Source organism: Abramis brama (genome assembly GCF_963993115.1).
Source record: "Abramis brama genome assembly, chromosome: 11".
NCBI classification, from domain to species: domain Eukaryota; kingdom Metazoa; phylum Chordata; class Actinopteri; order Cypriniformes; family Leuciscidae; genus Abramis; species Abramis brama.
The window spans coordinates 9694244-9710707 of record NC_139973.1 but is presented as its reverse complement, the minus strand read 5'-3'; the positions used below and the strand labels follow the sequence as shown (position 1 = coordinate 9710707).

At 37.8% G+C, this 16464-nt stretch overlaps 1 protein-coding gene across 1 annotated transcript; it reads left to right on the top strand.

The window, feature by feature from the left end:
* Positions 1-383: 383 nt before the first annotated feature.
* Positions 384-16190, top strand: rbm6 (RNA binding motif protein 6). Its single transcript, XM_084128303.1, has 23 exons — positions 384-519; positions 1203-1313; positions 2729-4277; positions 4618-4707; positions 4892-4961; positions 6361-6434; positions 8650-8721; positions 8837-9125; positions 9218-9375; positions 9488-9588; positions 9762-9825; positions 10041-10125; positions 10214-10278; positions 10388-10511; positions 12042-12139; positions 12235-12531; positions 12637-12780; positions 13631-13702; positions 14720-14956; positions 15106-15180; positions 15338-15414; positions 15519-15570; positions 15663-16190. Exons 2-23 carry the CDS (start codon positions 1267-1269, stop codon positions 15753-15755), a joined length of 3933 nt encoding a protein of 1310 aa, XP_083984429.1. The 5' UTR covers positions 384-519; positions 1203-1266; the 3' UTR covers positions 15756-16190.
* The last annotated feature ends 274 nt before the right edge of the window (positions 16191-16464 follow it).

The following is a 16464-nucleotide window of genomic DNA, read 5'->3' as shown; positions in this document are numbered from 1 at the left end:
TCTAGTACTAAGTTTAAACAAAACATTTTGCAAATAAAACCTTACCTGTGTCCTCTGATAGCAATTGCTATATTATGTATTGTGAATGTGAATTATGGCAGTAGGTAAAAATCCATATTACATGTATAATACTTTATTCATAATATAATTATAATACACTGTTTGACAGACAGATATCTATTACATTTGCAATGAACTACTTTCATAGGGTAACTCATCTTTCTTTTTGTTTTTTAAACTACAACTCCCATAATCCCTCATTCACCGGAAACGGAGTATGTAGGGTAACTCATCTTTCTTTTTGTTTTTTAAACTACAACTCCCATAATCCCTCATTCACCGGAAACGGAGTATGTACTTCTTATACTGTCTATGAGTATGTAGGGTAACTCATCTTTCTTTTTGTTTTTTAAACTACAACTCCCATAAGCCCTAATTCACCGGAAACGGAGTATGTACTCTTCCGCCTCTTTTTGTCGGTAAACCCAAGGACCCCGCGGAAAGAACACAACAAGCTAGGTGAGACGTATTAAAATGTTTTTACCGACGTTTAAGAGAATACATTTTCCATTTTTAGTTGTAGCTTTTTGTAAAATAAAGATGGATAAAAACCGTTGTTTAATTCGTCCATATCTACGTGCTATGAAGAAAATTTCTTGATTGAGAGCTAAAGTTAGCACGTTAACGTTAGCCTTCTTTTATGAGGGCGGGTTTGTGAGATTAATAAAGAAATAACCTGCCTTTTTATTAATAAATATTTGAGTTCTCAAACTAGTATTTTGACATGATGCTCATGTGTATTTACTCACACAACGATGTCAGACATCTAGTTTGACCTCAGCGCTTTTAGATACTCACACTAGTCAGACGTATTGTGTTAGCATGAGGGTTTGACAACGTACTTTCTCTTCAGTCTGAAACTCAATCCCAAATTCCCAATCCTGAAAAATTACATTAAAACGGTTTTCATAAGACCTCGTTGTGTTGCTATGCAAATATCACATTTCCATTAGCCTTCTAGAACTTTAATAATTAATGAAATGCGTTAGGCTATGTCTTCTATGACAGAAGATCTTTATTTTCCTTATTCCGTTAAGTATTTTTATTCGAATGAGGCTTTAAAGCCCGGACGTTATATGAAAATAGATTAAATGACAAATTAATTGATCTTTAATAATCAGTTCTATTTTTTATTTCCCAAGTGAAACGACGTTCTGCACGCGAAACTCGTGCTGAAGGGAACGTTTCAAGGAGAGGAGGAACACAATGTGGAACGGTTCAAGACCTGGACCACGAGGAGGAATGCCCTTTCGGTAAGAGATCTTAAATCAAGTACACTTCATCGGATGCTCTCAGTCACAAACAAGAGTATGTCAGTTGTTGAAACAATTGAAAAGTATATCAATTGTTGTGTTCCTATTGGTTCTTTATTGTAGTTCAGTTATACTGTGGGACATGCAACCTAAAAGAAATTGCTCAAATTTATTGAACCTGAAATTAATTGCAAAAAATCCAAACTTGCAGATTTTGTCATGTGATTGAAGAGACATTTTATGAAAAAACCCAAAACATATTTGAACATTAAGAACACAATTAATGTGGGCCTTAAATTTAGGTCGTAAACGGCTTATCTTAAATGGTATTAAAAAGTCTCAATTATAATTTCAAGAGGACAGAAAAACAGGAATATAAAATTCCTTTTCTTAAAAAAATGATTTAAAGGCTGAAATTTGAGGCTTATTATTTTATAATGCTTCGATTTTTGAACTGTTGTTGTTTTTCACATCATCATTTTACAGTCATTTTACTGTTAAGATGGTAATCATACAGTATTCATTTTATTTGTACAAATCTTAAAAAGCCTTAAATTTGATTTTGAAAACCCTGCAGATACCCTGTGTTGAACTAGCAGACAAAGTATCAAACCAAATAGCCTTTATTTTCAAGAAATACAGATCTGTGCAAAAGTCTTAGGCCACCAATAGCTTTGTTGTTTTAGCAAAGTTTTAATGAACATCCATATTTATTTTTTGGTCTCTTTATTAAGATACAAAGTGAAAATACAGGAAATATGTGCACAAAAAAATTCAGAACAAAATGGCTTCTTTAAGCAAAAATCTGTATTTAGTGTGACCTCCTTGACTACTTCCAGTTTCTCAAAGTGGAAACTCTGATTTCTTTTCTGACTCATATTTTGAAAGTTTTCTTGGCCTTCCAGTCCTTTTCCGTTCCATTTAGGTTTAAGAGAGCCAGGTTCCTGCTATTGCTCAAGTGTAAGGGGAGATCACTAAATACTTGCCACTTTAACCTATAGAAACCTATATATTTTTTTATATATATATATATATATACTGCATACACGTTTCCTGTATTTTCTGGTCATATTCAAAGAAAGAGACTGAGAAATAATTAAATATGGTCATTATACCATTGCGAAAACAATGTCTAATGGTGGCCTAAGACTTTTGCACAGTATTGTATATCTTACGTTTTTCATGTAAAACATCTTACACAAAGACATCTATTAGGTTTTATTGGAAAACACTAGGTACTGTTGTATACCTATATTCATATACAGATATACTCTCTGACAAATTATTTGGACAGTTTCTGATTTTGGAAAATGTACATTGTAAATGTGATGAATTACATCTTTGTGAGTCAGTTTATGTTTTGAGAAAAAGTAAAAGATTGCAAGGTTGCACTAACGTGTCTGATTTTATTGCAGTGGGGAACCTCGTGGAGGCATGTTTGAAGGTAGAGATGGCCCAATACCGGACTTCAGAGGTAGAGATGGCATGAATATGGACAGGTCACCCATGGACATGAGGCGGTTCGACTGCCCACCCCATATGAGAGGAAGAGATATGGGTCTTCATGACCGAGGAAGAGAGCCTTCCAGAGAATTTTTCAGGCCTGGAGATGAAATGGACATGAATTTTCGAAGGCGCTTTGAAATGGATCAGAGAAATAACCTTCAGAATTCTCCAGGCTTTATGGGTCAATCCAGGCCACCAATGGATATGGGCGGCAGAGACATGCAAGGTGGTAATATGAGGGGGCCGGAGGACGGATTCATGAATATGAGGGAGAGGGAGAGATTCCAAATGGATATGCCTGGGCTCCCCCCCGTTGACATTAGGAGGAGACTTGCTATGGTGGCTATGGGCGGAAATGGAGATATTGGGGACATGAGAGATAGGGAAAGGTCACGAATGGGTGGCATTGATGGGTTCAGCATGGACATGCCCTCCAGAGACAGACCAATGATGGATTTTGAAAGACGTGGTGTAACTCCTCCACTTAATACAAGAGGAAGGTTTGAATCTGATATGGATCTGAGAAACCGCATGGGATCCTCCAATGATTTTAGGGACCAACCTGCTCCGATGTTTCGAGACGATGGTGTTCCCATGGATATCAGAGGAAGACCTGATATGCCTTTGGGTCGTGGTGGCCCAGAATCCATGATCAGAGCCGACGAGTTGACCCTCAGGGATAGAGAATTCCCAGAGCCGATTGACAGCCCCATGGGCTTCAGAGGAAGAGAAAGTGATTCACTCTCAGATGAATGGCGCACCCACGGCATAAGAGACCGAGACTCTCTTCCACCGATGATGGGCAGAACGCCGCCACTTTTCCCGAGAGAGATGCCAGAGAAGTTTTTCTCTCCCCGTGGAAAAGATGTAGATCTTGGAGAGCGGTCTCAGTTCAAGGACAGAGACCGAGAAAGGCAGTCTGGGTTTCTGGGAAAAGACGGCACAGGCTTTAATCGTTCAGAAAGAGACTCCAAACTCCAAAACTGGGACAAAAATATTCCTAGTGATTTCCCAGGCAGAGATACAACTCCAAAGCCAGCTCTTCTTCCAATTGATCCCCCTCTAAATGCCCCAATTAGAGAAGGTGATAAACCCTGGCCAAGTGACCGAGACGAAAAGCCTGACAGAACTGCACCAGCAGGAAGTAGACCTCCATATTTCCAAGACAAGAACCCGCCAAAACAAGAGCATCATTTCGCAAGTGATCATGTGCCCTTTAAGGGATCCAGTGACATTGCTTCAGATCAGGGACCACCGAGAGAATGCTTGGTGTCTGGGCCAAAGGAAAACCAGGGTAATCGAGGTGAACGACAGGATCAGGATTATAGGGACATTGATTACCGCACTGGCTCAGGGCGCAAATACGACTACAATCTTGGGGATCTTCAAGCACCTGAGAAAGATGTCAAGGAATCCAAACTGGCTCCAGCTCAAAGACCAGATGACTCTGGTTCTCAGGTTGGATTTTGTTTTTGTTTAATGGAAAGCAAGAAAATCTTTTTCTATTCCAACTACAGATTTTTTCTGACTTTATTTAAAAAAAAAAAAACTATATAAATGAAATTAATTGATTTTCTTTTTGCTTTAAATTGCCTTCTTTTTTTCATCCCCCATGGGGATGTAATTCTTGTGACATATGGTAATTCACATGACATATAATGGATAATAATATAACAATTCTTTTCACATCTTACGTAAACGATTATTTAAAACTTAATGTACATTCAGACGCGCTAGTATTAGAAATTGACTTGTGAATCATCTGAATATTTAAACTGCTGTGAATTTTAAAACAAAGGACCAGGATTACAGGAGTGCAGGTGTCCAGGAAAAAGTCTCAAAAACCATTTCCATCTCTGGAATTCCTAAAACTGCCACAATGCAGCAGGTGAGCATGATTTTATCATTCAGACTGTGATCATTTTCACACTATTTTTAGAAAAATAGTTCTTAATAGATTTTAAAAAAACATGACAAATTACTTGAATGATTGTCAAAAGAAGTGTTTTTGTCTTTGAATCTGACTGTAGCATTCTTTGTATTTGCTCTAATTATTTGTTTTTATTTAATAGATTTTGGATGCTTTCGCGGTTCGTGATGGTGTGCCAATGCAGGGCATGAAAATAAAGGACGTCGTGCCAGGTGAGATTTTGTTCATTGTAAACATTGTTGACCGATTCGCAACCACATTTCGCTATTCGCTCTCCGAATCTTACGCTCACTGTCTCTTTTACATCGATTGTACTTTCTGCATTTGAGTCGCTTTTGCTTTCTAAAGAAATGCTCATCAGAATTCCGAACATGCTACAGGATCTCTTGTTGTCCCCTTTCCACATGTTCTTGTGCGGGAGGTTGAATTTTCTCTGAGCAGCTTCCATCTTTAAGGTGGTATGCATTTGGAGGGAATTTGGAATTTCTTAAACACGGATCTCTTTATAAACAAGTCAATAACTGTCGAAACGCAAATACCAACCATCCCTACTTTGTGATGATACCAACCAGCCCTACGAAGTGTTGCTGCAAAATGCTCTTCTCTGGGTTCGTTTGCCAAGGGTTTCAGTGGTTTTTGAATATGCCAGAATAGTTTCCTTTCTCCACAAAAGACTATCCAATATATCAATATGCTGTTCAGTGTTCCCTGCAAAACCTTAAAATATAAGGCTGGGAATACACATTTTTGGAAATTAATAAAATAATTATAATAAAATCATAAAAAAATTCTGTAGTCATTATACTTTTACAACTTAGCACAGTTCTAAATTATTCTTTAACTAGAAGAATCTTCCATTTCTGTAAAATGCTATTTAATAATTCTTATCCAGACATCAGAAATGACTGCAAAAGTCATGGAATTGTTTTTTAATTACCTCATTTAATTACATAATTATCTTTCTTTTTTTTCTTTCTTTTTTTAACTTGCAGTGATGTTAACATGACATTGTGTAGCCATGGCATCCATAGAACTTCAATTAATTATTAGTGAATAGTGTTTCTTTTCACCATAATTTTATTCATAATCTAATAAATCAGTTCAGGTTTTTAAAGATCCAATGTATTCCATGTGATCCCATACACTTCTTTGCTCTATTAAACTTAATTTTTTAATTGTTCAAACTGTTGCAAGTTTGTTGCTGTTGCATGTGGGTCTTTTACGATGTGTTTTAGGTGTAATGTGATTAGACATTTACTAGCAACTCAGTTTTAGTCACTGTAGTGTTAGATTAAGCTCTCTTTTACACGTTGGTTCTCTTTTTTTCTATTACTACTATTTTGATTCATTTATTTTTTATAAATTTATATCTTGGGCTCTGAAGTGTCTCTGAGTTGAGGCTGCTCTGATTCTTTGTCACTGACTTCAAACAATTATAAGCAAAGTTGCTAATGAAATAAAATGTGCCAAAACAGGCAAAAGACATCCTGTATGAATTCGCTTTATGACATGTTTCGTGAAACGAACCACTGCTTATTTTCTCTTGAAAATTCTCCTATTTACCTGCATTAACTAACGCAAACCCATCTGTATTTCAAATGCTGTTCCCAGGTTACAGCTACGATACGGCCTATGTGGAGTTTTTAAACCTCGAGGATGCTGTCCACTTCATGGAATCCAACAAGGTGGCCCATCCTCGTCCTCATCCAACGGCTCTGTCTGCTAACAGGAAGAAGGCTTGGGCCTGGGGAGGGGGAGGTGGCTGGGCTCTGGGTGGGAATGGGGTAGATGGGAGACCTTCAAGAAAAGACCTTTCCCACTCATTAATCATGACCAATTAAAACACGCCACTTAGTTTACAACATTAGTTTTCAGACGTAGCAAGTGAGCGTAGTGTTAAGGAATCCAATGTTCTTTGATGATTGCCATAGGCGTATTAGCTGAGTAATTGCTTTCAACTTTTTACACAGAAATAGATAGTTTAATGAATAGTTACACTGCATACTAAGTTTGGAATTGGATTTCCATATGTGCAACAAGTTGTGCGGCAACCATTTCTTCAACTCTTGATATTCCTTTCAACGTTTTCAACCGTATAATATTTTTTTCCCTCATTTGTCCAACTTGTCTTATGATCACTTTTTACTTGCTCCCACTGGCACATTCTGAAGTGGTAATGAAGCAAAATGATACATTCCTCTTTGGCCTCCTGTATTTTCTTACATTACAATGATTCAACGTTGGATTTTCAAGATTTCTGTGTTGACTGAAATGCTCTATGTAATTTCCTTTTGTAGATTGTCATATTTCGCTGACTTAAAGGGAAAGTGGTAGTTGCTGTTTTCACCATTTTACATTTTTGATTAATAGGTTGTTCTACGATTGTAGGTGAAGCTTTATGCTGTTATGCACACAACAGCAGAGTTAGTATTATACTTGTGCTGTGTCAACACTTATCTTTCATCCTTACGGAGTTATGGAGTTCCAGAACTGTGCTCTTTGGTTCTGCTTTTAGCCCAAAGTCATTTATTCCTCTTTGCCTGGATTGTGATTTCATCATCTTGAGTTTGGGCATCTTATCTCATCTAGCTCAACAAACTTGTTCTTTCCATTCCTGCTTACTCCAGCTTGCCTGGCTTCATGGTTGTTGTGTATCTGGATGTGTGGAGATCCATGCTGATGTTTGTTTGGACATTTTAGACTTGGAAAATCTACACTTGCGTGTTGTAGTATTTCCGCATTTCTAATGAAACTTTTACTGTAAATATAAGGCGAGTGCAAAAACTAAAGTTTGCTTGGGTTTGTGTTGAAAGCTTTTTGGCAGTTGTGCTGAAGCTTGAATTCCCTGTGAGTTGTTCTGGTTGTATCAGCATATAATTTCCCCCGTTTTTGTCTGCCAAAGTACCTTTGAGAAAAGAATTTTGCTCAGGGTTCTTGTTTCTCCTGAAACTACAGACTATTTCTCTGCTGGCCTGGCCAGCTAGCAGGATAACTTAAAAAAAACCTTTTGTTTATGTACTTGATGCACTAAAAAAACAAAAAAAAACACTACAACGAATCACTGGGACAGTGGTCCAGCAAGACTTGGTGGGTAAGATGATAAAACGCTGATCACATAACACCGAAGTCACTTACCTAGAATGATCTTTCAACCTAAAAGCTGAAGAGCTTTTTAAAGGTCTTTTTATTTTTATTTTTAACATTTGTCCATAAATAGTATTTTTCTTTGATCAGGCATGAACTGGCGACAGTAGGGAGTACTGGGACTTTTCCCGATAGGCCAGCCATTTTATGGACTGTCTTTTGAAACCCTATTTATAAACAGCATAAATGTATGTGAATTAAAAGGTGAAAGGTTGATGGCCTAGTATATATATAGAATGTCACTGCTGTTTTGAGCCATTTTCACCCTCTCTTAAAAGTTAAATTGTGTGGCCATCCAACCTATTATTAAAGTGAATTGTGTACTAGTGGTCAACTTTTGCAAGTTTCTCCTCTGCTATCTGTCTGCACACTTGCAAGAAGTGCACTTTTCTCTTTATTAGTCCTGTTTACGGATGACTAATGTGCAGTGGATCTGCTTTTAGTATTTAGTTTGACATTACTTTATAGTTAGCATCCACATTAAGGTGATAGTACACAAACCATATATAACCACAGAAAGATTTTTACTATACTTCAAAATTTTCACATTGTAGTGTCTGTATTAAATAGGCAGATAAAAGCAAATTTTAGTCCAAACCTGGGCATAAGCAAAGCCCAGATCAGACCTGCCTGTTTTTATGGCCTCAAATGGGTTTGCTGGGCATTTTTGGAATTACCTTTCTTTTTTAAGTTGGGTTGTTTTTTTGGGAAGATGTCAATAAATTAGCATTAAAATACTTTATTCCTGTTTTCTAGGGATCTGTTAAGGTTGGTGACAAGACTGCTCTGCTCAAATATATCCAGCCTGACAAAAATGTGAAAGAACAGGTGAGTTTCCTTTTTGGGAAAGCTTTGTTTTTATATTGTAGATATTTGTATTGATTTTAACTATGATGCAACTCATCCATTGAAATCCTTAAATATTATGTAATTTGGATTGCAGTATCATGAACCACCAACTAAAGCTGCTCCAGCCAGCGATGACGGTTTGTTACCAAATCCAGTCTTGCCACTGATTATAAAGGAGGAAACCGATGCCGAACCTGTGCAGGATCCCGCCTCTCAAGGTGTGTGGCAGAGAAGCTCCAACTTGACACCGGAAGCATGGCAGCAGCAAGTGGACCAACAGCTACAACAGCAGGAGGTGGAGCAACAGACTGAGGAATGGACCAATCAGAGAGCATCACGACAAAACTTGCAACACTCAGATCCAATCTTCAAGGAGAGTAAGAGTAAGTGGCCAACTGTGAATGACATTTTCTAAAAGAAAAGAAAAAATTAATAAAAGGTGGCAGATTGTTCTAAAGTTTTTGTTTATTTATAGCAATGATTATTAAGAACATTTTGCCCACCACTACCGTGGAGACAATTTTGCAAGCACTCGATCCATTTGCGTACCTGGATGAGCGCAATGTACGTCTGGTTAAAGGGAAGTCACCTGGATCCAAATGCTTCTGCTTTGTTGATATGGATTCGCATGAGGTATATTATTCCTTCATATAATATTATGATGCTAACTATAATATAATATCTTTAAAACCTCAATGGTGTTGATTGGTCCATTAGAAACTATACCACTCATTTTTATATACAGCATGTGACACGATTGGTGGAGCTGCTCACCAAACCCCGCCCTATCATGATTGATGGAGTCAGAGTTTATGCTGAGGTCGCCAAGCCTTTAAAAAATCAAAAGTAAGTCTCATATTTGCTGTAATATATGAAAGTAATGAAAGAATATTTTATGGATGTTCTGGTTTTAGTTCTTAGAGGAAACATTTCACAAATCATAAGCAAAGAAATTTCTATATTAATTGTTGTTGTTTGAGCTTTGAAGCCTTTTAAGGTTACTCGTCTTTTCACTGCAGCTATAGGAGGGACAATGATAAGTCAAACACTTCTCTCCTGGGATTCCCTCCAGATGTTATGATGGTAGGTCATTTTAATGCATAACAGCTAAACTGTTTTTTAAGTTGATACAACATTTTAAAAACGTTGCACTCATTGCGTGAGATGCTGAAAAACAGCTAAATATATCAGATGGTCGGAGTTCACTTCCATTTAGTGTGTTTTAACATTGTGTGAACAGTCCATCTTCTCATCGAATATCTTGTATTAAAGTTTTCATATATAATTTCTTTTTCTAGCAACAACATCAATATCAGCCGCCACAGCAGCAATTTTATCCTCCACCTTCTCATATGACTATGGGTGTTGCACCTGCTGTTCAAGGTATATGGTCTTTACTTTTTCATTATTATGGTTTTGAAATTGATTGTAGCATAGTATATTCAGATGTGTTCTGTGGGACTTTCCGCAGGTGACCCAATGGGAGCGGATGTCACATTGTCATCAGCTGCAATGCAGAGTTCAAGCTTTACACAGGTGATTTTCTTGTTATACTAGCACAAAGACACATATTTGAGACAGGGTGGCCAATTTAAGCCAGGAAAGATTGGTTTTTGGACTGTAACTGACTCTCAGGCTTGCACAGGGTGTGATGTATTCTGAGACAACAGCAATGGTGCAGTCAGTCCAGACAGCTGAGCACCAGACTGCAGCTTTATCTGACGCTGCTCTCCCTGGAGCTGCGGAGAACATTGACGGCTACAGCTACGGTATGGCACTGTTCACTGTTTGTGGAGCGTTTGGAAACGCTTTGTTTGCCAATGGCATTAATTTGATGGTACTTTTTGGTACTCTTTTGTTAGTATAATGTTTATTGCGCTAAAACATTTGGGTGAAGGGGTAGGGCTTGCTATCTTATGTTATTTCTATTCAGCCTTTTTACAGTAATTATATAATGCTTTAAGTATATTATTTGGCTTAAAGGGTTAGTTCACCAAAAAATTTAAATTCTGTCATTAATTACTTGCCCTCATGTAATTACTTGCCTTCATGCCCTCGACTGAGCCTGGGTTCTCCCAAGGTTTTTTTTTCTCCATTAGGTCACCTGATGGAGTTTTTCGGTTCCTTGTCACTGTTGCCTTTGGCTTGCTCAGTTGGGGATATTTGGGGATATTTAATTAATCAATCAACAATACTATTGATTAGCATTACCAAACGTGGACGTTTTCCACTAGAAACAAACATTGATGTATTGTTTTAATTTAATACTGTGAAGCTGCTTTGATACAATCTGTATTGTGAAAAGCGCTATATAAATAAACTTGACTTGACTCATGTTCTTCCAAACCCGTAAGACTTTTGTTAATCTTCAGAACACAAATAAAGATATTCTTTATAAAACCTGTGCCATTTCTTTACTCTCCATTGACAGCTAGGCAACTACCATTTTGAAGCTTCAAAAAGTTCATAAAGAGATCGTAAAACTAACCTATATGAAATAAGTGGTTTAGTCAAAATTTTGAACAACACGAGAATGAACACACGAGAATGAACCTCATTGGTTCTCGCACGACAAGCGAACATACTTGAGCTTCCGTTTATAATAACTGATGTGTGAGTTGATGAATGTGAATAAAAGCCAAAATTCAATCTGTTCATATAATGTGATTGTGTCTCTTCAGAAAATTTGGACTAAACCTCTCGATTCATAGTTCTACAATCTCTTTATGAACTTTTTGAAGCGTCAAAGTGGTAGTTGCGTAGCTGTCAATGGAGGGACAGCAGAATTTTGTCAATGGATATCTTCATTTGTCTTCTGAAGATAAACAAAACTCTTATGGATTTGGAACATGAGGGAGAGAAATTAATTACAGAATTTTCATTCTTGGGTGAACTAACCCTCTAAGCCAAATAATATGCAGTTTTGTTTATAAATATATGTACCAATAAAGCATTACATTGTAATATGCAATATTTTATCATTATTATTATTAATAATAACAATAATAATAATAATTTATTATTAACACTATTAATTTATAGTTTTATCTTGTCAATAATCTTATTCTTTTTTTTTAAGCAATGATTCAAATGCATAGTTGAATTAGAGTTTTGAATTGATTTAATAAAGCAGGCAGTTTGAAACCAAATGCACTGAACATGTGTGCTACTTAAAATGCTATTAAAACATCTATCTTGACAGACACAGATTGTGCATAGATGTATATTTACAGTATTCACTTGCCCTAGTTGAAGATCCTTTTTATTCTGATCTTATAATCGTGCTCCTGTTATTGCAGGATCTGAGGCTCCGGATTTGTCAGCCTTCCTTTATGATGCTACATCAGGTTTCTACTATGACCCCCTGACTACCCTGTACTATGATCCCAACTCGAGGGTAAGTACAGGAAATAGCCCTTTAATTCTCCTAAATGTGTAATATGAATAAAATACAGTGTACAATGACGTTATTTTTATTTTTTGCTTTTGTAGTATTTCTACAATGCTCAGAATCAGCAGTACCTGTACTGGGATAGTGCCACAAAAACCTACGTCCCAGTCCAGAGCTCTTCCACTGATGTTCACGAGCCACCCCCTGAAGTTGGTATTCCCGTGGCAACTGTTGCTGAGGTTATAGCCACGCCCATCACTGAGGAGGAGGTGAAGGTGGTTCCAGAGGCGGCTCCAGAGCCCGGGGCAGAGGTGCGGGCGGATGAGGAACCTGCCCCACGTGCAGAAAAAAAAGAGAAGGAAAAGGAGGAAAAGCCCAGAAGTTTAGCAGCTTTTAAGGTATTAACATCACTTATATTGCATCACATGTTCTGTCCCTTACAAGAAATGGAAAAAAACCCCACTGTGTTAGATCTGTGTGGTAATTTTGGATCTGATCATCAGATAATGAAAGACATGGAGCGATGGGCGAAAATCCAGAACAGGCAGAAAGAAACCGTACGAGCTCCTTCACCTCTCTTCAAGTCTGGAGATGACCAAAGGCCTTCAAAGGCTGCTGATGCAGCCTTCGCCATCTTTGAAAGGAAGGTCAGAGAACCCTTTTTTTCTCTTCTTTTTTCTCATGTCCATAAAAATATGGTGTAAATAAGGTATGGTGACTCTGCTCAGGCAATATTCCTATTGCTATGGCTCAATCGGAGTTAAGAATTTAAACAAACCTCAAACCTTACATACTAATAAAATAATTTTGGCACAGACTGTTTGTGATTTCGATGTCTAGCTCTGTCCGGTTTTAAATTGTACATTTTGACTACCCCTGAAATGGGTCATACCATTGACATTACCTGAGTAGTTGAATTAAATACGCTATAAAACCTCATTCATTAAAGGCTGTGCATTTATTACATAGATGGAGCAAAAACATAAAGTGTTTAGAATGCATGTGCAGAGTGACTGATGGCCATCGTGTAATTTGCCCCCTGCTAGCAACCACATAGAAACATGCTACAAACCATCTCATTACTCTTTCCAGAGCTTGTGCAAAAAATAATCATTGCCTTTCACTTAAACCGATTGGGTTGTATGTGCCATGTTTATTTTTTATCTGTCAGCAAAATATTGTAACATGGTATTTTTAGTCTTTTGGAGTGTTGTGTGTTGCAGTGTCCCATAAATTATTTAAATGGACTGCATTTTAATCCTTCAATCCTTTCTCATCTGTTTTCACCTGCATGTTTTAGCATCCTCGTTGATAAAGAATGGAAATGCAATAGGCCAGACACGTGTTTTTAAAATTCAATAAAATTGTCAGTTAACAGTGTCTAATTCTACCCATCAGTCATAGGTCTATAACCGCCTTATAAACTTTAGCCAAGTTAAATCTTTATTTTAAACATTTTGTCTGTTATTTTTCCATACTGTTCCCTTATTCATATAGGTCTCTGGCGCAGATGAATTATTCAAGAAGCCTCTTGCTCCTCCAAAACAAAAAGATGAAAAATCATCGAAGGTGAGAGTTCAGAGTCTTAGTAACAACAACACACATTAACATGCACACTAACAAACTTCATGGATTCAGACTCAGTTTTCCCAAACAGCTAAAAGGGCACACACATCGCCTTGACCCTGATTAGCCGCTTTCCGACCAAGTAGTTATAGGAACTTAGTTCTAGGAACTGTCCACTTCTAAACAGTTCTAAGAACTACTCTCCCCCAAACTCGGTTTTGCTGTTTGCGTTCGCACTGGCCAAGTGGCCATAGGAACTGGTAGGAGGGGTAAGGGAGTGACGCAAGCACGGTGACTTTTATTTTGACGGCGCGACGGACCTTTATTTTGGCGGCGCTGAGAACGCCAGAGCAAACAATGCTCGCATTCTCTGTGTTTATTAGTTAGCAATCTGTCTAACAGTACTGTTTAATATCTTATTAGCTAGAACTGTTATAGAAAGTAGACAGTATATGAAAAAAGGTTATTAGCCTATGCCGTGTGGTTGATGTCCAGTGTTGCTAGCTGGGCAGATAAACATAATCATGTTTGGCTTGGTCCCCTCAAAGTTGCGTTGGATTTTCTCTTCAGCATAAAGGTTTAGAGACCCATCTATCACTGTTTTCCATGTTTGTATAGTTAGTTTATGGAGTAAATATATAGGCTATAATCTGTGTGTTTACATTCTAGCTGTTTTAAAAATGGCGGGTGCTGGTGTTCCGCGTGCGTTCGGTCAATCAGCGTACACTAACGTCACGGATAGTTCCTATAGTGCTGGTTTAGACCCTACTCTGAAGTAGGACCCAAATTAGTTCCTACAAATGGAGTTCCTAGAACTAAAATCGTTCCTAATTCCTGCGGTGCGAACACGCCGACATCCGGGTACTTTAGCCAATAGTTCTAGGAACTGTGAAAAGGTTCCTCCGGTCGGAAAGCGGCTATTGATGAAGGTTATTTGATAACCCACACTAAAGCAGATTTACAGTGAGTGTCATTGTAGATCAAAGCAAAACACCCCCCTCTCCCTCTGTGTGTTGGCAGCGGCCCATGGGCTCTCTCGGCATGTTGGCGGCCGACTACGGGGCAGGCAGCGACGAAGAGGAAGAAGAGAAACATGAGAAGCAAGAAGCTGCACGACCCACGAAGAGCCAGCCGCAGTCGGACGAGAAGGAGGACAGGTTGACAGACTGGAAGAAGATGGCGTGCCTTCTGTGCAGGAGGCAGTTCCCTAATAAAGACGCTCTGCTTCGCCATCAGCAGCTCTCAGACCTGCATAAGGTACCAAATCTCTGACTAAAACTTATATGGGCTTTGAGGACTGTTGACGTAATGCGATTATTAAAATTTTATAGAGAAGAAATATATATTAGTTTTAAAAACTTGTGGGTGAGGTTTTGACCTCTTCATTGTTTTTGTCTGTATTTTAGCAAAATATGGAGATTCACCTAAAAATCAAAAGGTCAAAGAGAGAACTTGAGGCTCTAGAAAACCAGGAAAAAGAGGTATCATTTTTCCCTTTGTCAGTTATTTACATCTGAATCATTTTAGTTGTTTCTAGTAGATTTTTAATCGTTTCAGATCAGCATTGACTTATAAAATAAAAAGTATATTTTTCATTGTTTTCTCACAGTAGTCTAATTTTGAACCCCTGTCTTTTAGATGAAAATTAAAGAGTCGAACGGTTCACCTGAAGCAAAAAGAAGAAAGCCGCAAAACACATGGGCCGGCACCTCAAGGTTTGTGATTTTTCAGAATCCTAATACATTTCATTTAAACTTGGCATTGATATGGACCCTCATACCTGAATATTGACATGTGGCACATTGTGGTGTTGTTACAGGGACAGTCATAAAGGCAGCGAGAGACCAGGCTTGGGTTTAGAAACCGCTGAGGTGAGTGTCTATTCAGCTACAGGATGTTTTGAGCTATGGCAGTTGAGGGTCATTGATTTCATCTGCTCTCTCCCTCTTGTTTCTTACCAAAGCGGAAGAAAAAGGAACCCGTCGTCTGGAATCATGCCACATACAAGCAGGCGGTTCGGAAGGCCATGTTTGCACGTTTCAATGAGCTAGACTGACAGTGAAATGAATGAACACAAAAGAATTTGTGAATATATATATATATACACACACACACACACAGTGTTGTGTGGTCTGTTGGCAGCTCATTCCAGGCTTTACTCTCTGAACTGATGCAAAATTCCTGGAGAAGCTTATTGTGACTGACCCCTCATTTTGTGAATATGGTGTCGTGTGCCTGTGTAAAATGAAATTATTATTTCCTTGCAGCCAAATGTACTCTTATGTTTAATCATTCTTTTTGTAGCTCTATTCTTCAGGGCTTTTTAAAAAATATTTCCTAATTTGATGTTGTACCATGTTTTTTCCCCCTTTTTTATGTAGTAAATTTAATTAGTATTTCATTTATAAAATGAAATATTTGAATTAAGGAGCTTAAAAATTACTGTAGTTTGTCCTTGGGTCAATAAACTGCCTCAATGTGACTGAAAATATACAGTTAGTCTGTTGTCTTTATATACTGATTTGTTTTTATGTGTTATTTTTACATAAACCGATACATCTCCTTTTTAGTCCTTGTGGATGATGTCTCAAAGGTGTCAGGAATCACTAAAAGAGGATAGCCTTTTTTTCCTACACCCTCCTCCAGGTGGCAGTGCATAACTATTGTCAACATTGCTATTTCAATTTCACATTAAGCCACACCTCAGAAATGTCTAATGCTGAAAGAATGAATCTACACATGCAGTCTTGAATTTCATCTTTGTA